This window comes from Sciurus vulgaris (assembly GCF_902686455.1).
Source record: "Sciurus vulgaris genome assembly, chromosome: 15".
Lineage (NCBI taxonomy): Eukaryota > Metazoa > Chordata > Mammalia > Rodentia > Sciuridae > Sciurus > Sciurus vulgaris.
The window spans coordinates 25,655,267-25,679,836 of NC_136476.1; the positions used below are offsets into that span (position 1 = coordinate 25,655,267).

Sequence of the window (24,570 nt, forward strand, 5' to 3'; positions counted from 1 at the left end):
ACTCTTCTGCTGATAGAAGGCTCATGCTCCTTTTGAAGAGCTATTGGTCAGATGCAGGCTATGCTCTATTGGCCACAAATACTTTTTCTTGTTTAAATGCTTCCCTTTGGTAGCTAACTTTTTTCCTTTAATTTCTCATACCAAAGCTAAAGTCACTGTCCTCTCTCACAAGGCATTTTTATTCTCTGAAATGATCACTGAATAAAGAATTCCTCAGGGAAGAATACTGATAAAGGAAGGAAATGGAGAATATTACCAATGAATATAAAATATTCATAGAAGGCCAAAATTAAGGATTCCCACCAGGAAAGTTCTGATGCAACAAAAGCATTCCAGCTGAAAATGCCAACCACCCTAAGTCATCTCCAAGTCTTGATCCTTGGAACCTGTGGGCATTACGTACTATGACAAAAAGGACTCTGCAGATGTGAGCAAGTTTAGGCAGGATCTTAAGATGGGGAGGTTATTCTGCAATTCTGGTTGTGTCCACATCAGAGAGAGACTGGATTACAGAGGAAGGAGATGTGACATTTGAAGCAAGAAGCTGGAGTGATGGCAGGAAAGGGACCTGAGCCGGAGAGTGCAGATGGCCTCCAGAAACCAGGAGAGGCAAGGAAACAGAGCCCCCATCCCCCACACTCCACCAGAAGGAACCTGTGATCGTAAACCTGGTGAATCTAATTTTGGATTTAGTCTGGCCTCTGGAAGTAAGAAAATAAATGTGTGCTATCTTAAGCCACCATAATTTGTTATAGCAGCCACAGGAAACCAATACCTATTCTGGTATAAAGAATAGAGGAAAAAGAAGAATTTTTCAGTGGTTTTATCAATGGCTCATTTATATGTTGCTGTTGGACATTTTTTGTTTTCCACACAAACAAGGTGAGTTGAAGGAACTTTATGACAACGTTAATTTTCCCTTACTTGAAAAATCAGCGTCATGAGGGACCTGAAAACAAAAGAACCCAGATTTGATGTTTTAATTTATCCAAAGTGAATCCAGCTTTTGGTGCATTTACACCCATTTAAGTGAGGCTGTTTTCCTAACTTCCAAGGAGCTGGGCACGGATCTTCCTCAAAGACTTGCTGAAGGAGAGAATCAAGGAGGCATGCTGCTGCACAGGGGGGCTGATGTTTTACCATAGATAAAACCCACCGACTAAAGGCTGCAGGCAGTTGGGAAGAGAAAGAAATTCTCAAATACGTGTATTTGGGGAGCTCAATATTTGCCCTTCTTATAGGCAACTCAGTCTCTAATCAGCCAACAAGTTAATATTTAACTAGCAAGTTGAGATGTTAATTATAAGCTGTTTGGGATAGTGCTTGGCACGTGGTAATCCCTATATAAATATTTGTTAAGTAGAGCTAGGAAGATAGCTCAGTGGGTAGAGGGCTTGCCTCACATGCACGAGGCCCTGGGTTCAATCCCCAGCACTACCAAAAAAAAAAAAAAGTATTTGTTAGATAAATTTGTATTTTCCCAAATTAAACTGGTAAATCAAGAATGCAGGCATTCCATTTCAGGAACCTCTGAAATTTAACCCAAGAGCAAATGTGAAAATAACTTCAGAGCTTAAAGGAGAGAATCATCAGGAACCAAGGCGGTTCTATAGCACATGATTTCTCCACACTCCTTTTCCAAACAGAAGGATCTTATTTTACTAGATTCCATTAGAGCCTATTGTGTGGGAGCAGCTGCCTCAGACATCGCTGATGTGGAAAAATCTTCCCTGATTACTTGAATAATAAATCATTTTCTTTCTTTTTTTTTTTTTAAAGTAGGATTTAATTAAAATCTTTAATCTAAAAGGATGCCAATATTTCCAGGCTCATAATTTTTATATTTCCATAAGTTCAATAACCAGGTGGTCTTTCCTGCCTCTCCCTTTTCCCCCTGTCCCTGAAGTGCAGAATCCCATTCCTCTCCATCCTTCGGACTGCAATGCCCCCTCACAACACTTCATTGAGAGCAGTATAGACATGACGTCAAGAGAAACGTCACACACAAGGAGATGGGGAGCCATGCGGGGATGGGAAAGCACAGACAGAGGAACAGGAGTCAGGAAGAATCACTGAGCCACCGAAGAATGCTGCCCAGGCCAAATCACAAGATTGCTCATCCTCCTTGACCCTTCTGGCGTGAGCCCCAGCCTCTACAACTTCACAGCTACTTCTTGGTGTCAGACTGGAGAATTGGGAACACATCAAGGGGTAGGTAGCCTCAGAGCAGAAAGAACCTGGATTCTAGCTGGCCCTTCTACAAACACTGCCAACACGAAGCCCAGTTGATCATATAGGATCCCCAGTACCTTCTAGAGAGAGAGGGTAATGACCAGGAACTTCAGGGAATACCTAAGCACTTGGGAACCACGAAGGAAAAACAGGAAAGTGGCATCCGGCATCCTCTCATGGGACAACCTGAGTTCCAAAGTTTCCTTTCTGATTCTATAAAAGTGCTGAGCCTCTGAGGCACTTACAAGTCTAAACTAACCCTTCCTTAGAAAGTTTAGAATTCAAAACCATGAGAAAACCTCAGTGAATAAACCCAAGTTGGAAGGTCAGGGTCTGTGTCTGCCGGGCTCTCCCTTGATCTCTCTCTGTCTGGCACAAGCTCCCTGTACATGGCCAGGATTCAACAGTTTATTGAATTCATGAATGGCTTGTTTTTCAAAGATCTTTAAAAATCAATTATATCCTTCGACAAGTACAAAGGCCTGGGAAGACATGCCTGTGAAATCAGGATGGATAAGTAAAGGAAGGAAAGAGAAAATCTTTCCTCTTTTCCCTTTTTGAAGAAGAAGTGAAATGGTTTCAAATATCTTCAGTGCAAGCCAGGCAGCTGGCCAAAACAATCTTCCAGTTTTAATAAAACCAGGAAAGAACTAAAATTGGGCCTTCACCCACCCCATACCAGTTACTTGGGCAGCTAGAACCACCTTGCACCTTTTTCTCAAACTCTTCCGGGAAAGGCAAGGGTTTTGCCCTGCTCCAGTCCACTACCCAATGCTCCTCTAAGAAAACCAATTCCACAGCTCAGTAGAAACCCTAGCATAGCTCTGGCCACCAAAACAAAGGAACCAGAAACACGGGCCACCTTCAGCTTCAACTTGAGGCCTGAAGTGGATCAAAAAGCTTTGCCACTGGGGATTAGTGATGCCAATTAACACCTGCTGGTCCCCAAAGGGTCCCCAGGCGCCATTTGGATCCTGGAGACTGGACTCTCATACCCAAAGCAAATAATGAAGCAGAAACATGAACTCAGTTCCATGTCTTTTTTTGTTGCTTAGAGATGAGAGTCATCTAGTGGGGAATTTATTTACTCAATAAATATTTTTTGAGCATACATATGATGAGAACTGTGCTTAGGCACAGTAGGGGTTATAGAAGAATTAAAGTGTGGTCTCTGCACTTTGTCCAGGCCCAGGGCCAGGACTGAGCCAAGAAGAGGAGGCTTGCAATGGCAACATTCCTGCCCGCTTCCTTCCTTTGCTCCCTAGAGAGGGCAGTTCTGCGGCCAACTGGCTGACTCTTACATTCTGGGTCTGAGCAAAAACCTTTTATCTCTGAATGTTTTCCCTCAATATGGCCTTGGAGGCCAGGATCCGAATGGCCCATTCACAGAAATTTGTTCCTTGATTATATGTTCCTCATCTGCTTCCAAGAAAGCTTAGAGGGAGTAACCCACAGAACAATAGGGACCCTAAGAGCTGGGCCCACTGCCACCCCAAGTGAGCAAGCCCCACCTGTCCACCCTCACCGTTCTGTGCCTCTCTCCTTTCCGGTCTAAGTATGCTCGGATAGTGGCCAGTCCAGCATATTCCCCCTGGGCTCCGCTGCAAAGACAAGAAGAAAAGGATCAGGGCTTTGATCTTTTCGCTTTTACTGACTTGTTCAATATTTATTGGGTGCCGGCCACATGTTCACCAGTGTGTGAAGCTTTGTCACTTTCCCAGACACAGAGGAAAGCTCACCTAGGATCTCTGCATGAGCCAAAAGGTCTGGAACAACCAATACAACAGCATTTGGTCTATGCACTAAAGTGCACCCACTCCTAACCAAAGATGGAACTTTCCACTAAGGACCACACACTGAAAAAAAACTTTTTTATTGTGGAAAATTTCAAAATGATATGGAAATAAACTAAAAAATTAAGGAACCACCATATAGCTATCACTCAGCCTTAACAGGTATCAGTTTATGGTAAATCTCATTCCCAACTACCCTCACTTAACGCCCTTCATGCTGAGCTAAGTCATTTGAAGCAAACCTCAGACATCATCTTTTATCAGCTTACACTTCAATATATATCTATCAAAGGAAAGATTTTTTTTTTTTAAATATAACTACAACAATATTATCACACCTAAGATACTGAACTAATTTCTTAACATTATCAAATATTGATTCAGGGACTAGGATGTCCCCAAGGGAACTTTGCACTTTTAATGTGGCACCATTCCTGTGAGTCTTGGGGTCTCTGCTCTCCCAAGACCCACGTGCGGATGGCTGCCACACTCATCTCCACAGCCTTGCAGGCATCTCTTTCAGAACAGTGACTAACATTCCAGTGAGCAGCCTGAGTCAACTATAGACTGTTATTTAATGTTCTTAGTACCCCGTAGGAAGGAAAGGGAAATGAGTAAGAGCTTTTTTAGTGCCATTCAAATGCACATGTCCTCCATTGCGCACTATTTTACACATGAAGAAACTAATGTCAAAGTGTTACCCACCCAAAGAGCCGACAGTGACAAATGGAAACTTCCTGTGGGGACAGCTTGTCTCAAGGAGCCATGTGCTTTCTTTGCAATCAGAACTGCTTCTTATGTTGGTTCCCGAGGATTGAGAATCACGAGAACAAATGCTGATATTCCTTCACAGACCTTCATCTGCTTGATTGAACTAGGAGGTTCAGTGAAAAGCTAGGGTTGGGGGGAAGGAGGGGAAGGAGGAGGAGAAAAAGCCTATCTCACAAGACCTGAGACCCAACTCTTTGCTCCCTGCACTGAATCAGCCTCGCCATTCTCAGCTGTCTTCCAGGGAGAAAGGCATAGACTATTCTCCTGTTTTCCTAGATTCTGAAAAACAAGTGCTAGCCCACTTAATGCTTTTTTATTTTAAGAAATGAAAAAATGTACATGCCACACTTCAACAAGCCACTCACATTGCTAGTTACTTAGTCTCCCCTTGCCTGTGTCCTTATCTGTAAAGTGGGGATAACAACCGCACCTACCTCATAGGGTAGATGTGATACATAGATAATACATGTAAAGCGCTAGTCTGACTGATCTTACCCATTCTTCAAATAGTTCTAACTTTTTACAAAGCATTTTCCAAACTCACCAATCCAGCTTTTTGCAAGCACCTACAAACCCCAGGGCATCCTGTAACCTGCCTACACTGGTGTCTTCTAACATGCTCCAGCCACCCAGGTGTCCTACGGGCCTTGAAATATATCAAGCCAATTCCTTGTACTGGTAAAGTTCCTCCTTTAGATCCTTTCAGGTCTGACTTCTTTTCAATATTCAGGCCTTAGCTTCAGTGCTACTTCCTCAGAGAGGTTTTATCTGGAGGCAAGAATCTTGTTCTTAACTATTCTCTATCCCAGAAACACTGACAAAAAGGATGTTCCATAAATACTGATTGATCTTCCGGTGCTGGGCACATGCCTGTAATCCCAGAGACTCTGGAGGCTGAGGCAGGAGGAAGTTTAAAGCCAGCCTCAACAATTTATCAAGGACCTGTCTCACAATAAAAATAAAAAGGCCTGGAGATATGGCTCAGTGGTTAAGCACTCCTAGATTCAATCCCTGATACTAAAACAAAAACAAAAAATCTGATTGAATCGATGACCCTCTACTTCTTCCAAACCTGTCATAGCATTTTCCTGCACATGTTCATCTGGTAATACCACCATATACATGCACCATACATGGAAAATTATTACAGATGTCACACTTCCCATGCCTGTATTATCTCAATTAGAGTAAGGTTTGAAAGGAGGAGCGGGGACTTGGAGTTCTGAACATTTCCCCACAGAGAATACATAGAATTATACTCTGCATGTAGTAGCTCTACAATAAATGTTTAGAAAATTTGTTCAAAATTGAATGCCACACAAACGTCATCAGTAGGGAACTTCAACAAACATTATTTTCTATTTACCCCTATGTTTTTCTCATCACTTGTATTTGTCTTTTGCAAAACCAATCAAGGTGTAGACTAGAAGTAAATTTGAGAGGAAGGCAACATGCAAAAGATTTGCCTGGAAATGTTGGATGATTTTTGCCTTAGATGCTCTTAAAAATCAAATACATTTCAACTCAAAAAGTACAAATACGTTTAAATGCCATACATAGCCTACTACTGGGGAATTACTAGTGCCATCTGTTGGTGGAAAAGTATAATCTGCATACCCTAAATCAGAAAACCACTACCTGTGGAGAGAAGCCAGGACAAGGGTTTTCTGACATCTATTAAAATGAGGTGGTTAGCAGTCAGGAGCTCAGAGAGGATGATGCCAATGCATGGGGAGCCTCAAACCCACAGAAATACTTAAGAGCACACTGACACTGTCTTAAAGTTCCTCCAGTGGATAACAGTCATTTAGGCTGATGAAGGAAGTTATGCATATTTTACTCTTTAACACAGAATTAGAGAAAACAAGCAGACGATTTCTTCCAAAGCCCAGACTCATCTACAAAAAATCCAGGAGAATTTCAGTGCTCTAGAAGAAACTAGAACAACTATGTAAGTACAAGAAATCACAGGTGAAAATAAATTGTGAGTTGATGCACTTCAATGGTTTTGTGATGACTAAATCTAGGCCCTATCATCACAGGTGGGGATATTCAGGGCAGCTAGTCAATATAAATACAGCAAAAAATTTAGTAAGTTTTAACAGTAAAAAATTAAAAAAAAAAAAAAAAAAAACAGGAAAGGTGGCACACACCTGTAATCCCAGCAGTTCAGGAAACTGAGGCAGGAGATCACAAGATCAAAGCCAGCCTCAGAAACTTAGCAAGGCCCTGTCTTAAAATAAAAAAAAATAAAAAGGGCTGGGGATGTGGCTGAGTGGTTAAGCACGCCTGGGTTTAATCCTCAATACCCATCAATCATTCGAAGATCATTGATTTGAGGGGTGTTGGACATCAATATTCTTAAAGATTCCCCAGGTAATTCTAACTTGCAGTCAGGTCTGAATACCTCTGCAACGCTCGTGGTTTTCACAGGGTGATGCCCAAACCAACAGCACCAGCATCATGTTGCTAGAAAATTCTGAGTCCCCTACCTAGACTGACTGAACCAGAAATGCTGGGGCTTAGCTATTTCACAAGCCCTCCAAGTGATTCTCATGTACAATAAATTTTGAGAACCACTGAGAGCCCTTGTCCACACCATAGTGTGTGCAAAACAACTTCCTCAACCCGAGAAGCCCCGTGAGCTAACAACATTCTGGCTTGTCTTTCACTGTGACTATCCATGGAAATGGTTAATTACTGTTTCTGTCTGCATTAAACATTATATCATGACTCTAAACCAGCAAGTCCTAGAGTGTATTTGTATGCTGCTGAATGACTGCAAGAGGGACAGAGTATTATGGGGAATAAGCCCGTGCAAGCCACGCCAGGCTCAGTGGGTAATGTAAAGATAATTAAATATTGTTTGCTTTTTTCTCCACTAAGCTGGAAACTCCCTGTGTTTGTGGTTTGACAAATAAATAAGAGAAAATAGGAATAAGTTTCTCGACATTTTTGTTTCAGCCCTTTACATACCCTCCAGCTCTAAATGTCCCAAAGAAATAAAAAGACCAGGGAAAACTTGGCTACATTAGGCAAAGTTTTCATGCCAAAGTTTATGGTTACTGTCCTAAGTCCATTCAGGCTGCTATAACAGAATACCATAGATGAGGTGGCTTATAGCAACCAAAGTATTTCTCATAGTTCTGGAGACTGGGAAACCCAAGATCAAGATGCCGCAGATCCATTCTGATGAGGCCCAGGACCCAGGTTCATTCATGATCTGTATGCTACTTTTGTTTTACTTAACCTTATTTTCCTATGACTTTTCTCCTTTCCTGCCCCACCCTCCACAGCATTAATTTTTGCTCTAATCCTTGTTCTTTCCTTCCTTCTGCTTGCTTTGGGTTTAACTGCTCCTCTTTTTCCATTGTTTTAGTTCTTTGGTTTGTCATTTTCTTCCTTTTTAATACAGGCATTTGCAGCTATAAATTTCCCTTTTAAATGCTGCATTAGTTGTATCCCACAAGGTTTGGTAGGTTGCATCTTCAATTTTAATCTTTTGTGGTGCTGGGAACTGAACCTATGCTAGGCAAGCCCTTGACTACTGAGTTATATATACTTCTAGCCCTGTGTCTTCATTTTGATTCACTTCAAAATATTTTCTAACTTCCCTGGGATTTCTTTTTGATCCATTGGTTATATATGAATATACTATTCAGTTTCCATACATTTGCAAGTTTCCGGGTTTTGTTATTAATTTCTAATTTCATTCCTTTGTGATCAGAGAAATCACTTTTCCCCCTTGTGTTATCTGGATTTATTGATCAAAATAAAATCAATGTTCCATTTCAAATCTGCCTGCAGCAGTATGCTCTTTTCAACAGCTCTGATTTTTTTGTAAAGCTTCCTACTGAGAGAAATCGCTTTTTAATCTGCTTTTAACACACCATTTCCCCCCTAACCTTCCATTAAGAAATCATTTATTTCTGTTAAGTTTGAATGAGTTTGTATATGTGTGTGTGGTACAGGGATCAAACCCATGACCCTGAGCAAGCAAGGCAAGCACCCTACTACTGGACTACATCCCCAGATCTTCTGTTAACTTTTCATATTTGTTGACATATATATGGTAGCATATGCTAATATTCTTTTATAGTTCTTTAAATCTTGCATATATCTATGACTGTTTCCTTTCTCACTCCATATGTGTGAGTGTGTACACACACACACATATTTCAATAGTCAGATATGAAAAGAGGTTCTCTCTCTCTCTCTTTTACTTTATAAAGCAAGGAGACTTATTCAGCTCACAGCTCACAGTTTGGAGGCTAGAAGTCCCCAGGCTCAAATGCACAATAATCATGCATATGTACCTCTAAGTCCAGGTGTTTACTGATTTTATTGGACATTTCAAATAATCAGATTTGTATTTATTCTTTTTACTATATTTTGTCTTCTAGGTCATTCATGTTTTTTTTTTTTTTTTTTTTTTTTTTTTTGCAGTGCTGGGGATTGAACCCAGGGCCCCGTGCTTGCAAGGCAAGCAGTCTACCAACTGAGCTATCTCCCCAGCCCCATTCATGTTCATTTTTATCCTCAATAATTCCATTGTCCTATAATCACTTTGGTTATATGGTTGTTTTTCCTCAATTCTTAAGATGAATATGAACTGACTTCCATTTTCTCCTTCCAAAATGCCATGCTCTGAATCTATCTTCTGAGTTTTTAACTTTTCCTTCACATCTTCAATCTCTCTATTTTTGTTTTGTGTTTTGGAGTATTTCTTTTGAGAAACTTTCCAAGTCACTTAAGTTGGTTTTCAACAGTATACCACCCTGATATTTTAGAATTACAGCCCATAGTTTTAGTTTCAGAATGTCTTTTTTATAAGCCAAGTACAGTGGGTGGCACATGCCTGTAATCACAGCAGCTGAGGCAGGAAGAGCACAAGTTCAAGCCTCAGGAACAGTGAGGACCTAAGCAATTTAGCAAGAACTGGTCTTAAAATAAAAAATTAAAAAGTTTGGTTTTTAAAATAAAAAAATGAAAATATTTATTTTAAAATAAAATAAAAAATTAAAAAGTTTGGTTAAGCACCCCTGAGTTAAATCTCCAGTATCTATCCCCCACCCCCGCAAAAAAAAAAAAAAAAAAAAAAAAAAAAAAAAAGAATGTCTTTTTTACTTATCATTGAATGTCTGGGATTTTTTACTTATCATTGAATGTCTGGGATTACAGATATTGGGATTATAGTTTGAGGTCATTATTGGGTAACTCTGCCTCACTCCATTGCCTGCAGTGCTAATTGCACAGGACCACCTGTTCGTAGGCTCTGACTCTCTCTGCTAATGGGTCTAATGAGGCACATGGCTTTTTTCCTTCGTCTGATATAGCTCCATTCACCCTTGGGGCTCATTACAAACTGTTCCAACACATTCAGCAGCAGAACCAGTCTGCAAACTGTCAGTCCTCTATTGAGGACACCAAGTGTCTTAAGAGGAGAATCTCCCCACCTACAAAGGATAGAATGTTCTCAGCCTCAAAATTAGAGAGGACGTGATCCAAATCTTACTTTCCCCTGAAACTCCTTGGAGAAAGCAAAGAACCCTTCTAGTTTATATAGGAAGACTCCTTCAGATTGACTACTTTCCCATCTAGGGTTTGTAGATCTCCATGAGCTTAAATCTCTTTAGGCTCCAAAAAGCTCCTATCATCACTCCAAGGTTCCCTGCCTCATATCTCCAAGTGCTCTGCTTCCTGACCCCAGCTGCCTGTCAGTCTACTTCTCCATTCTGGACCCATTTGGGCTGCCATCTTCCTCTAAAGTGCATCAGCATCTCTTTTCCTTCCTTACCCTTCTTATGGTCTTAGTATCCATTTACAAAGGCCATACCTACTAGAAACAAGCTGTTATGGAGTGGTTGTTGTCCTGCCCATAGTCCTTCATCTCTTCCTGAAGCTCATTTGCAGTCTCTGTAGACAGTTATGATTCAAAATAAAAGCACTATAACTCAAGCACCTGTGTCTCTCCATTTTTGGGTGTTCTCTGCTGGCATGTGCTTGAGCAGAGAAGGGACAAGTCAGAAGTACAGAAGTACCCAGGAGAGGCTTTCAGCCAAAAGTTGGTAAATACTCTAGCTTCCCTACTTCCTACTGGGACAAATCTGAGGCATGTTCCACTAGTCTACCATGATGTCCCCCAATGGGACTGAGTGCCAGAACATCAGTGACAACCTGCTATCTTCTCTGGCTTTTCTCATTTCTGCAACTTACTTCCATACTGTCTCACTGTGCTTTCTGTGATGAGCCTGCAGATTAACTCACTGTATTTAAATCTGTTTCAGTTTCTGATTTTAGGAAACCCAAATGAAGGCACAAGCATACTGAAGAAAAATGGCTCTTTTGATAGAGTTGCCATATTCAGAGTTGGCTCGTATCCAGGCCAACAGCATAAAATTTCTAGCATGGACTCCTTCTCTCTAGATACCCAAGGACCATTCAGGGCAAATAACACAGATCAGTTTAAACTGCACCACAGTAAGTCACAATAGTAGAAATTGACAAGAGACTATCCTTGTTGACAAAAGGATAACATTTACCAGAATAAGGCCACAGCTACAGAGTACTAGATGAGGTATAAATTCTTTACATACGAACCAAAAAGTTTAGAGTTGCTTTTGTGCATCAAAAGACACTATCAACTAAATGGGAAGACAATTCATGGCATGGGACAAAATATTCACTAACTGTATATCTGATAAGAGACTAATATTCAGAATATGTGAAGAATGCCTACAATTCAACCATAAACTTCCAAACAACTTCCAAATAACCCAATTAAAAACTGTCAAAAGACTTGAGTAAACTTTTTATCCAAAGAAGACATGCCAATGTTAATAAGCATATGAACAGAGTTCAATGTCACCAGTCATACGGAAATACAAATCAAAATCACAAAGAACTACCACTCCACATCTATCAGAATGACTATTATTTAAGGAAAAAAAAAAAATGGAAACTAACAAGGGTTTGTAAAGATGTGGAGAAACTAGAACCTTTGCACATTGCTGGTGGATATGTAAAATGGTATAGCCACTGTGGAAAACATTATGGCACTTTCTTGAAAGATTAAACATAGAATTGCTAAAAATGTAATAATTCACTTTTAGATGTGTATCCAAAATAACTGAAAACAGAGACTCAAATATTTGCACATTGGTGTTCATAGCAACATTATTTATAATAGCTAAAAGCTTGGAAGAACTCAAATGTCCATTGACAGCTAAGTGGATAAATTTCGCATATACATACAAGATAAGAGCCTCAAAAAAAGGAAGGAAAGTCTAACACCTGCTACAACACTGATGAGACTTGAAGAAATGACGCTCAGTATAATAATCCAGGCCCAGGAGGACAAATACTGCACAATTCCACATGTAGAAGATGCTTGGAGTAGTCAAATTCATAGAGAAGGGCTGGGGATATAGCTCAGTTGGTAGAGTACCTGCCTCGCAAGCACAAGGCCCTGGGTTCGATCCCCAGCACCGCAAAATAATAATGATAATAAAATAAATAAGTAAATAAATAAATAAAACAAATTCATAGAGAAAGCAGAATGGTGGTTACCAGGGGCTGGGAAAGTGTGAAAGGAGTTATTGTTTAATAGAATTTTAAAAATCTGGAGATGGATGGTGCTGAAGGTAAAAGGTAAAGACTAAACTTAAAAATGGTTGAAATAGTAAATATCTCATACACACACACACAAATTTTTTATTCCAATAAAAATTTTAGTTATATTACTACTTCCTAAAATTATATGTATATATAATATAGTTCCTAAAAATTATGTGTATATATATTATTTTTCCTAAAAATTATATTTTAGATATCATACAGTAACAAAAAAGGAAATATATTCAGATTTAAACTGTTTTGCAACTTAGACTCTAGGAATCTAGAGATGCCCTAAACAATTCTAATTAGGTATAATGAAAATATAAGGAAATGGTCCCTTAATATTTCTGACTGCACCCTCTATAACTATAGTGATCCACAAGGTGCACTGAATTTCTTCCCCTGTGCACAGTAGTCAAACTGTTTCTGCTTACAATACACATGAAGGCTATGTAGGCCCCTTAAATTTAAGTGGATGCTAGCCAACCGTAAATCATAATGAATTAACCAATATGTAGAAAGTTTTGAAGTATATACAGAAGGATTATAAGACCAGGAATTTACAATCCATTCATACAGAAGTTAGCACAAACAAACCAAAATAAGGTTGTGAAGCAAGAACAAAGATCAGGCACTTAGTGTAGAGAGATGAATTTGGGTCAGGTCCGGAAGATGGAAATTGGTTCATAGGTGAATGGAATGTTGATACCTACAGGACACATCCCCCTCCCCTAACGGATAACCAAAAGTCCCCTGCCTCCGGGGAGACTGTCCCTGCCAGCAGAGAATTATTAATGAGTATTCCCTGGGTGGCTCCCCGTGAATTGCTCCTCTCCTTACCTTTTCACCACATGGGTGGTATAATGGGAGGGACATGAGAAGTAAGAAGCCTGCAAATTATAAAAGGCCAAGATTCACCCAGCTCTGGGCCCCCTTCTCTGTGGAGAAGTCTGTGTTACTATTCTTTAAATAAAGCTTGTTTTCTACCCTTGCCATGGTATTTCCCCGGGTGTCCAATCTTCACATCAGGGGAAGTGGAACTTCTCGTCACCGGGTAGCCGGTCATTACAGTTGTAGGGGCTGGGGTTGCGGCTCAGTGGTAGAGCACTAGCCTAACACAGTTGAGGCACTGGGTTCAATCCTCAGCACCACATAAAAATAAATAAAGGCAAAATAAGGTTGTAAGGAGGATGATGGAATATGTGGTATATCCTTTCCTCTTTTCCCCAAATGAAGACATCACATTGCCTCTTCTTCTAAACCTACATACAGTGTACAACTCCTGTTGCTCTCCAGTCTGCTCTTGGAAATAGATGTTATATTTTTTGGACTTTGAGGAGCTAGATAAGACACCACTTCCAGGCACTACATCCTGATAAAGATCTCTAACCCTCCTGCAAGACTGGGATGACATACTGTCAATCATAAGAATGAGGGAATTAGGACAAAGAGCACTGGGTACACTGGGGAAAACACCACCACAAAATTCAAGGTGGTTCTCAAACTTGACCACAAGTTGGGATCACCGGGGGAGACAAAAATCACGCATGCTGGGTCCCTTCCCTAACTCCAGCCATTCCCTGATGAGAGTATAATTCAGTCTGGGATTGTGCCTGAACATCAAGTGTTTTTATAGGCACCATGTGTTTGTAATTTCCTGCCAAAGTTGGGAACCACTACTTTAAGTAAAGTCAAACTTTTCCACTCTTATTTTTTTGGTACTGGGAATTTAGCCAGGAGATCACATCCACAGCCCATTTGTTTTGTTTTGTTTTGGCACAAGGTCTCACTAAATTGCTGAGGTTGGCTTTGAACTTCAATCCTCCTGCCTCAACTTCTGGAGTCTCTGGGATTACAGTTCTATGTCACCCTTGACCTTTCCCATACATAGGTGAGACTTTTGGGATCCTGGATCAGAGTTCAACTTACTGTTAAGAGTTATGATGCTGAAGATGGATCATATTCCATCACTAGAGGGCAAAATTTGCTCATTTTCAACATTTAAAAAATACATATTTTTTTAAAGGTAGAATGATGAGTTTTCAACAAAGGTACACAAAAACTTGATTTTTATGATATCAACACCTTCCTCTTTATGAAATGAGAGTTTGAGAGGCTATTATAAAGAGTGCTGTATCCTTTCATTTGCCCTATGCCCTATTCCTAAATCATTTGTATTTTATAGGGTATGTTGTTTTTACAAACTACATGGTTCTGCTGGGTAACCTATGTTACCAAAGAAGAGGCAAGATTTGGTTCTATCTGCTTTCTTAGAAATGATGTTTCATTTTTTAAAATTGCTTAGTTTCGTTATTTTGAAACAGAAATCCTGTATTACTGATGAGCTCCAGATGATGCCAGGGCTGAGGCCATGGTCACAGTTAGAACAGAGGCGGTTCAGACGACTGATTCATCCTCTGAAGGCATTCAAAGATGGCATCTTACACACACTGATCACCTGTTTGCTCCCTCCCCTGCCCCCTGGACTCTCTCACAGAATCATTTGGTTACTTCTTAAAATAAGACTCTTAAGTACCAATCCCAGGAGATTATGATCAATAGATCTGGAGCAGAACTCAGGAATTTGCATTTTTATCAAGTGCCCAGGAGATTTTGCTGAAGACTACTTTTAAAAATCACTGTTCCGGGCTGGGGTTATGGCTTAGTGGTAGAGCGCTTGCCTGGCATGTGTGAGGCCCTGGGTTCGATCCTCAGCGCCACATAAAATAAAAAATAAAGGTATTAAAAAAAAAAAAAAAAAAATCACTGTTCCTCCCAAAAAACCAAAGGCCAAATGTTTTCCCTGATAAGTGGAGGATGAGAGAATAATGGGGGAACTTTAGAATATGTAAAAGAAAATGAGAGGGAGAAGCGTATGAAAAATGGTGGAATGAGACAGACATCATACCCTATGTACATGTATGATTACACGAATGGTATGAATCTACATTGTGTACAACCATGGAAATGAAATGTGTACAATGAATCAAAATGCAGTCTGCAAAAAATTAAAAGCTAAATAATAATTTTTAAAAATCACTGTTCTTCACAGTTTTGACTTCACAATTAAAGAAACTGAGACTGGAAGAGGGAAAGGGAACTTTCAAAGCTAGTGAGAACCAAAGAAGGCCCCAAGTTTGCCTGGCCCCATCAGATCAAGACCCTGCTGCTTGTTAGGAGTTACTATGTGTGCTGAAGACGTATTCTTATGCTGTATTACTGACAGGTGTTGTAGCCAGTTTCCAAAGATGGCCCACAATGAACCATGTTTCCCAACATTCAGACCTATATGCTGTCGCCTCCCACATTCAGCCTGGGCTGATACAATGACTTGCTCTAACAGACCTTATGCTTTAAAAGTGATATTGTGTAACTTCAGGGGTGAAACCATAGAGGTTTGCAGCTTTTGCATGCTTCACTTTGGAAAATTCCATTATGAACCTGGACACCATGTGGTAAGAATGCTCAAGGAGCAACAGGAAGAGGAAGAACCAAGGCTCTGGCCAATATCCTCAACAGCACTCCCAGTCAACGAAGCATCACCAACTTTCCAGGTAGGTGATGAGGCCAGCTTGGACCTTCTGGCCCCATCACCCCAGTCAACTCACAGGAGATGCCCAGCAACTCGCAGGATGACACAAAATAAAATGCTATTTTAAGTCTCTAGTGGGGGTGGATGTTATATGACAATGGATAACAAATAGGAGGAAAATAAATCCCCTTACCTGTTAGGCTGGAAAGAGACTTGGTCATAACCTGTGAGTTCACACAAATCTTTCTCAAGTTCACGGAAAAGCTGCTGGTATCCTTGAGCTTGTTCCAGAGGCACAAAGGGGTGGATGTTTGCAAATTCTTTCCATGTGATGGGCTAAAGAACAAGAAAAAAGGTCAAAAGTGCATATATGAATATTGTAATTGCAGCAACTTTAAGGATAATGATGACGATACCTAGAACCAAAAAATGCCTCCTCTGTGCCAGGGACAATTCCAAGCACTTAAACATATTAATTCACTTAGTCTCACCACAGTCTTATTAACTCAGTGCTATCACTATCTTCAATGTACAATGCAACACAAAGGTCACAAAGGGAACCTATAAAAAAAATTTAGGGATAAAAAGGCCCCCAAGTAGATTTACATCCATGAAACACAGTGAGTATTTTCAAACTCTTACATGTATACATATTATTCTCTTCATTAAGCAGAACAAGGCATAAATATAAAAGCAAATATATCCTTTCAAAATATAAAATGATTTCCTTTGCCTAATGTGATTCTAATGTGATTTGTCACATTAGAATAATCCTATAAATAAAAGGAATGTTAACTTTGTTAAAAGGATCCTGGCCTTGTAGAGATACTTATCAACCAAAACACCAGGTTACACAAATACCCTGTTGGCATTAGGAAAAAATTTAAGCCTCAAATTCATACTCTTTTTCATTTTTTTTAATTTGTTCTTTTTAGTTAGACAGACAGTAGAATGTATTTTGACATATCATACGTAGATGGAATATAACTTCCCATTCTTGTGGCTGTACATGATGTGGAGTTTCACTGGTCTGTATTCATATATGAACACAGAAAAGTGATGTCCAATTCATTCTGACTTTTCCCTTCCCATCCCCCCACACCCTTTTTTTTAAAATATTTTTTCTAGTCGTAGATGGACACAATACCTTTATTTTATTTATTTATTTTTATGTGATACTGAGGATTGAAACCAGGGTCTCACACATGCTAGGCAAGTGCTCTACCACTGAGCTACAACCCCAGACCCAAATTCATACCCTTCTGACACAATGTTCTGTAGAATGAAGGCTTAAGGTTCTTAATTCTATCTGAGGTTAACAATTACAAACTGATAAAATTAAAGTTTTTATTATAACAGATTAAAAAAAATAAAATCAAGCTGATGCAGTGGCACATGCCTGTAACCCCAGGGACTTCAGGAGGATCCCAAGTTCAAGGTCACTTTGGGTAACTTATCAAAACCCTGCCTCAAAATAATAAATAAAGCCAGGCATGGTGGTACACCCTGTAATCCCAGTGATTCAGAAGGCTTAGGAAGGAGGATTGCAAATTAGAGGCCAGCCTCAGCAACTTAGTGAGACCCTGTCACAAAAAAAATAAAAAGGTCTGGGGATGTAGCTCAGTAATAAAGTGTTAAATCCCTAGTACCCAAATAAATAAATAAATAAGGCTGAGAGGTAGCTCTGTGGTAGAGCACCCTGGGTTCAAGTCCCTGTATTGTCAAAAAAATTAAAAATTAAATTTTAAAAAGGACATGAAGGCACAAATACTATATATCTAATTATTTTAATTTTTAAAAAATAATTTGACATAGCAAAGCATGGTGGTACATGCCTATAGCTGCAATTACTTGAGAGGATGAGGCAGGAAGGTTGCTTGAAACCATGAATTTGAGACCAGCCTGGGCAACATAATAAGAACCCAAATAATAGTAGTAGTAGTAGTAGTAATAATAATAATAATAATAATAATAGAATATGAACAGCATCCTGAATTTGATCCCCAGCACACCCACCCCCCCAAAAAAGGTAATTTTACCCATACATTTAAATAGTCAAGTTGTATGAAGTATCATGGTTTCTCCCAAGATTGGTGAACAGCAAGGCAAAAAATTATTAAAGGAATTATTAAGTCATAGCCCTGGTAGATTTCTGTAGATACCAGTTTCTGTACAAGCTGGAAAACACCTAGTAAATACCCTCTTAACAGAAGTGACCTACTTACTGTGAGTTCAGATGAGCTATTGAGCTTCATGGTGCAGGATCCCTTTAAGAAGCACATCCAACATGTATCACATTAGTGATCTGCTACAGTCATCCATCAACCCTCCTCTCTCCCCACATGGCTGCCCCTTCACCCCTCTTGCAGTGTATTAGATATGACCCAAAGGGGTCAGATCAGGGTAGGACTAGAGGTAAGAAGGAAGGCCACAAACAACTACCAGTGGAATCATGCTGTGAACAAGGGAAATGTCTTTGTTCTCTAGTTTCTTCATATACCGGACGATATTTGTTTCTGAGTGATAGCTGTGAACACAAGATACATGGTTAGGGCCAATGATATCAGATAAGTCCATGCACATCTTGCAGAGACACACTGACATCTACCTTCAAAATACGGAGAAATTTTGGCCATGGGCAACATGTCAGCTATACATCAGAAGGAAGGGTACAAAACCCCTATGACTACAGAGAACACCTGATTCAAGAAGCTGACTGTGGGCATGAGAGGAAGTTGGGAAGAAGAGAAGACAGGGTTCCTGGGTAAAAACTTCAGCTTGGCAATTATACTTCCAAACTCCCCTCTCCCCCAACAGTGCCAGTGGAGCGGGGCCAAGTAACAAGGCACGCTTGGCCCAAATCAGGAATAATATCTTGTTATTATTGTTGTTCTAATTAGTTGTACGTGACAGTAGACTGCATTTATACATTTTGATAGATCACACATAAATGGAGTGTAATTTCTCATTTTTCTGATTGTACATATTGTAGGATCACATTGGTCATATAGTCATATATATACATGGGGTAATAATGTCTGTTTCGCTCTACTATCCTTCCTAACCCCATACCCCTTCCCCTCCCTTCACTCCCCTCTACCTAATATAAAGTAGTTCTAGTCTTCTCTAGCGCCCCCACCACCTTATTGTTTATAAGCATCTGCATATCAGAGAAAACATTCAGTCTTTGGTTTTTTGGGTTTGGCTTATTTCACTTAGCATGATATTCTCCAACTCCATCCATTTACCAGCAAATGCCATAATTTCATTCTTCTTCAAAGCTGAGTAATATTCCAATGTGTGTGTGTGTGTGTGTGTGTGTGTGTGTGTGTGTGTGTGTGTGTGTATCACATTTTCTTTATCCAAGGAATGATATCTTTATGGTATTGATTTTTAGTAGGTGCAGGTGAGCCACAGAGACCCAGACCATATCACAATCAGGATAGAAGCAGCTCCTTACTGGGCTCCCTAGCTTACTGCCAAGACACAAGACACAGAAGTCATCCAAGCCACACAAACCTGTTGAACACCTGATGTGTGAGGAATGGGCTAGTTCTCTTGAATGCAGACCCTGGAATACCTCTCCGTTCCTCTCCCATGCTTTCAGCCACCAGTTCCTACACAGAGAGACAAGAGAAACTCAAGGGCCAGAGCTGTGCCTGGGAGCACAGTGGACATCCAGGCTTTCAGGTAGCTAGGCCACAGGACATGCAAAATGGATCAAAGACATACATTTAAAACCCAGAACTATTAAACTCTTAGAAGAAAATATAGGGGCAAATCTATAAAGCCTTGGGTTTGGCTTTCTTGAATAGGACACCAGACGCAAGAACAGCAAAAGACAAATTGTGATTGCAGTAAAATCAAAAACATTTGGGAAGAGTGTAGCTCAGAGAGTGCTTGCTTGGCATACATAAGGCCCTGGGTTCTGTCCCTAGCACCACAAAATTAATTAATTAAAAACATTTGTTCATCAAAGAACACTATCAAGAATGTCAAGAGTGGGCTGGGGTTGTGGCTCAGTAGTAGAGCACTTGTCTGTCATGTGTGAGGCCCTGGGTTCCATCCTTAGTACCACATATAAATAAATAAATAAAAGATCCATTGGCAACTAAAAAATATTTTAAAAAGAAAAAGAACGTCAAGAGAACCCACAGAATAGGAACCCACATATCTGATAAGAGTTTAATATCCAGAATATGTGATTAAATACATGGCCATCTTGAGCCCTGCATGAGTGGCCCCAGAAACAGTCTTCCAATGGAGAGACCAAATAAATGTAATTAAATTTTGTGCAGTGTTCTGGAGAGGAACTTATTCAGTCCTGGTTAATTAATAAGTGAAATTCGAAAAAAAATATTGTGAAGCTTCTTTTGCCATTTACGATTGGCATCGGGTGCCACTGAGCACTCTGGGGTTGTCTCTACCTCGGCAGTATGGTTTTCCTTCATTAACTCATTCAACAAATAGTCACTGAGTGATCACTAAGCACCGAGCAATGCAGTGTCTAGATAGGTGCCAACTACTCTCCTCCCATGGGACCAGAACCCTTCTCCTGGCTTATCCCTGCTACTGCATTATTTCAGAAACCAACTCAGTCATGCTGAAGTGATCACATTTCTCATGCAATCTCTCTCTTCTTGGTCTTTGTGGCTATTTCCCCCCAGTGCTTGGAATTCCTCTAAAACCTCCCTCCTCCATTGGGCCATGTGGGACAACCCCTACTCGTCTTTCAGATCTCAGACCAATTAACGCAAGTGTTGCTGAGGAGCGCACCCTCTGGGCCCCAGAGCATCCTCACACATCACCTATGGTGTCACCTGGGTTGCAATGTTGTGCTTCTGTGCCTGGAAGCCCCCTGGACTACATGCTCAGTGAGGGCAGGGTCATGCCCAATCCACCACTCCATCTTCAGGGCCTAGCACAGTATTTGGCATATATTAGGTTCTCGATAATTATTTATAAATAAATGATTATCATAATTTTTCTCCAGAAATGACATAAACCAAGATGCTAATGTCATGAATCTTTGTATTAGGAACAGTTTCAATTAAACACCATTAGTGATACTTCCAACTAGCCTGGCTGCACGGTCCTGGCTGGAGCCTTACAACAATGACCTTGAGCTGCCAGCACTCACAGGAACAAGGGAGAGTCAGTGGCGTAATTTTAACAGCAGGCCACCCAATGTCATACTTGGGCCCTCTCTCCCTCACACTCAGGCCCACAAGTGGCAAAGCCATCTTAAACACCCCGTCTAAGAGTCATTATGAGGAATGCGTGATTTTATTTTACTTACTGCAGATGACTCACAGCCAAAGATCCATAACAAATCATCTAGGTCTTTTTCATTGACTGTTTCATCAAGAGAAATACCAAGCTACAGAAACAAAAGCAAAACAAAAGACATCAACTCTAAACTCCAAGATCAGTGGAGGAACCAGAGGAAAGATCAAAGGCAGAAAGTCGTGAACAAAATTCCTGGTCATTGCAATTATCAGTATACCAGTCAGTCCAAGGTGACCCGTAAGGGATGGCAACTACACCAGGCTGCGACTTCACAAGGCTAGAGTTCTGCAAGCCACTTATGGATTCTAACAGTCCAATGGCTGCTAAGTCCAAGGGCACTCCTATTAGAACTAAATATGCTTAACTTTTTCTCCGCTTAACCTCCTTTATTTATATCATTTAATAGAGCCTTGTCCTTGAACAGTCTGTATGAAAACACAAAGACTTGAGGAAAGCTGTAGGCAAACTATTTGAAAAGGTCCCAGTGTTCTAAACTGGAAATTATTTACAAATATTGTGTCCAAAGTTCCAATATTTTTTTTAATGAAAAGGAAAGCTTTTAATGAGAAAAACTCGTGAAAACTTAAGGAATTGGTAAAAATGCAGAAAACTTGACTTACTGTGCCGTCCTCAAAAATCCGAAAATTGATTTGCCGCTGGGTGGCCCTGCCCAAGACCTCTTTCACTGAGCAGCCACACTGAACCTTCAAGGTGTCAAAGAATAGGTCATGCTGGAGCTGATGCCCTGCTCGCTTAAGACCTATACAAGATGGGGAGCCACCAGTCACTGACACAGAAACCTGCTCCTCACCCATTGACATCCCACAGAGAGATTAGGACTTCTACCACAGACTACTCTTGGTCCGAGCCAGTGTTTTGGTGGCTGCTTTAAAAAATAGGTACCTTTATTACTATGCTACAGAAAATTATGAAATACAGATTAGAAAAGAAGAAAAATCATCATCGTCACCAACAAGGAATCAGTACTGCTTACATTTTGGTACATATTCCTCCAGAAATGGTGATATGTGCATGTGGGCGAGGTAGGGACCAGGTATATATATTTTGTTGTACTTTTTTATAACTAAAACATGATATCTATCATTATTTTCAATAGCTGTATGACTGTCAAACATGGATGTATACCATAATTTAATCACATTGTTAAACTTTATTATGTAAACAGATCTTGCCTTTTATTTGTTTTTTCTTGTGTTCTTTCAAGTTTCTGGTTTGGGGTGGGGCAGGGGAAGGAAAATGTTTCTAAAGTCCATCCCTGTGACAAGGATGAAGGAAAACAATCTAATAGTTCAAAAAATGATACTGAAAGCTCTCTACAAAAGACTGAATGTAAAAGTAAAGAAGTATTCACAGTTATAAAAAACAGATTTTAAACATGTTTATTTTTTCTATGCACTTTTTAAATTTAAGTAATAGTTTAATTACTAAACATCAAGTTTACTGCTGCAACAAACACACAAACTTGTAGGCTATTTCCAAGACTCAGCTATTATAAACAAAGTTTGAATGGCCATTCTTTACACACTTATTTTATTATGACTTTTAGATATATTCCTAGAAATAAAATTTCTAGATAAAATTGTAGGGACATTTTTAAAGCACTTGCTATATAAAGTGTCATCCATAAAAGTCACCCACATGTTATCAGCATTTCTTATTTTTTATGGTACTGGGGACTGAACCCAGAGGCACTCTACCACTGAGTTATATCACCAACTCTTTTTTACTTTGATACAGGATCTTGCTTAATTGCAGAGGCTGGACTCAAACATGGGATCCTCTTGCCTCAGACTCCTGAGTCACTGGGAGTACAGACATGTAGACTGCCCCTAGTTCAGCATTCTTAGTCTTTGCCAAAGTGATAGACAAATACTGTGATACTCTATCCACTGTATTTCCTTCATTAACAGTGAGGCTGAAATTTTGTATGTTCATTGGCCATTTATTTGTATATTTTTTTCTTTCTAAATTACATTTAGTGTCCTTTGCTCATTTTTCCATCAGAATGTTCATCTCTTTGGTGTTTATGGGTATGGAGAGAGCACTCTATATATTAAAACTACTAACACTCAGCCTATCATGGATGTTGAAAATATTTTTCCCAGTTTCTCATTTGACTTTGAATTTTGCATTCTGTATTAGACATGTTCCAAGTTTTCAATTTTTCTTACTCAGATTTATCAGTCTTGTTTTGCCTCAAAATTTTGAAACAGATAATTGACTCACCTTCAGACAAAATCAAAGTGGCATTATGTACCCGCCGAGCAATATGCTTCAGCCCGTGGGAACCATGGTAGATTGCAAACATGGCAGCCATATTTGCCAAGAGGGCCTAAAAGAATAAAAGAACGTTTAGGGAACCAGGCGCAACAATGGCACAGAAGGCGATTAGTGGGAGGGAGAAATTACATGCCTTGGGATGCCAAAACTGAAAACAGGAACTACACAAAATGACCATATTTCCTGCATTTTCTATGGTAGTCGGGGACCATTTGTGAACTGCCTGACTACCTGATGGTAAAGACAGCATCCGAAACACTCTGAAGTCACTATACTAAACTTTCAAATTTAATCACTATAAAGGGAATCTTACTGATGCAACATAACCACGACACCCATAAGGAGGACAAGCAGGCTGCCATCTGACGTGAAAAAGCAATATTTGATATAGGAAGACAGTGGAGCAAGAAAAACGTCAGAGGAAAGAAGTGAGATCTGAGAATTTTATATTTAAACAGTTCTTCAGGAATGAAGCCAAAAAATAAATAAATGAATAAATAAATAAAAGCAGCAAGCAATTTCCAAACACTCAAAAACTCAGTGATACCAGGTGTGACACCCATGATCCCAGGGTCTGGGGAGGCTGAAGCAGGAGGATTGCATGTTCAAAGTCAACCTCAGGGCTCACTGTCAGGCATCTATCATCCGCCATTTGCCTGCCTCTCGCCTGTCCATCGCCTGCCTTACCCCTATCCATCACCCAACGCTTGAGGTTCACCTCCCAATCATCCGACAGCTGCCAGCAGACTGACCGCAGACCGCCAGTGGAGCACCAGCTGCCTGCTGTCACCTGGAAGTTCTCTGTTACAGTACCTGCAGGTTTGATTACACGTGGCTGCCGCCATTTTGAGACAACAGTCAGGCCCCTTAGAACCCCTGGCCCGACTGACTGAGCCCCGTCTCCAGGATCCCTCAGCCCAACCAATCGCTCCCTGCCTCTGGGGCCCTCACATCAACTGACTGCTCCCTGCTGCCAGGACCCCCAGAACAACTGACTGCACCCTATCACCGGGAACCCAGACCAAATGATTGCAC

The 24,570-nt window shown here is 40.3% G+C and overlaps 1 protein-coding gene and 1 long non-coding RNA gene across 5 annotated transcripts in view; both read right to left on the reverse strand.

Annotated features, from left to right (window-relative positions):
* LOC306645380 overlaps nucleotides 1–24,570 on the reverse strand; it is a 268,819-nt gene that overhangs the window by 103,157 nt on the left and 141,092 nt on the right. The gene's annotated exons all lie outside the window — the stretch shown is intronic.
* GLDC (glycine decarboxylase) overlaps nucleotides 1–24,570 on the reverse strand; it is a 114,361-nt gene that overhangs the window by 38,528 nt on the left and 51,263 nt on the right. For all 4 annotated transcript variants that reach the window (XR_013759608.1, XM_079113023.1, XM_079113022.1 and 1 more), the window contains exons 9-16: nucleotides 23,482–23,587; nucleotides 21,855–21,994; nucleotides 21,245–21,325; nucleotides 19,465–19,562; nucleotides 18,388–18,472; nucleotides 18,171–18,212; nucleotides 16,139–16,281; nucleotides 3,758–3,833 (exon numbers count right to left, since the gene is read on the reverse strand). Coding sequence is in view for 3 of the 4 variants with exons in the window: in XM_079113023.1 (XP_078969149.1) it covers nucleotides 3,758–3,833; nucleotides 16,139–16,281; nucleotides 18,171–18,212; nucleotides 18,388–18,472; nucleotides 19,465–19,562; nucleotides 21,245–21,325; nucleotides 21,855–21,994; nucleotides 23,482–23,587 (771 nt within the window). In the remaining variant the exon portion in view is untranslated. The remainder of the gene's footprint in view (nucleotides 1–3,757; nucleotides 3,834–16,138; nucleotides 16,282–18,170; nucleotides 18,213–18,387; nucleotides 18,473–19,464; nucleotides 19,563–21,244; nucleotides 21,326–21,854; nucleotides 21,995–23,481; nucleotides 23,588–24,570) is intronic.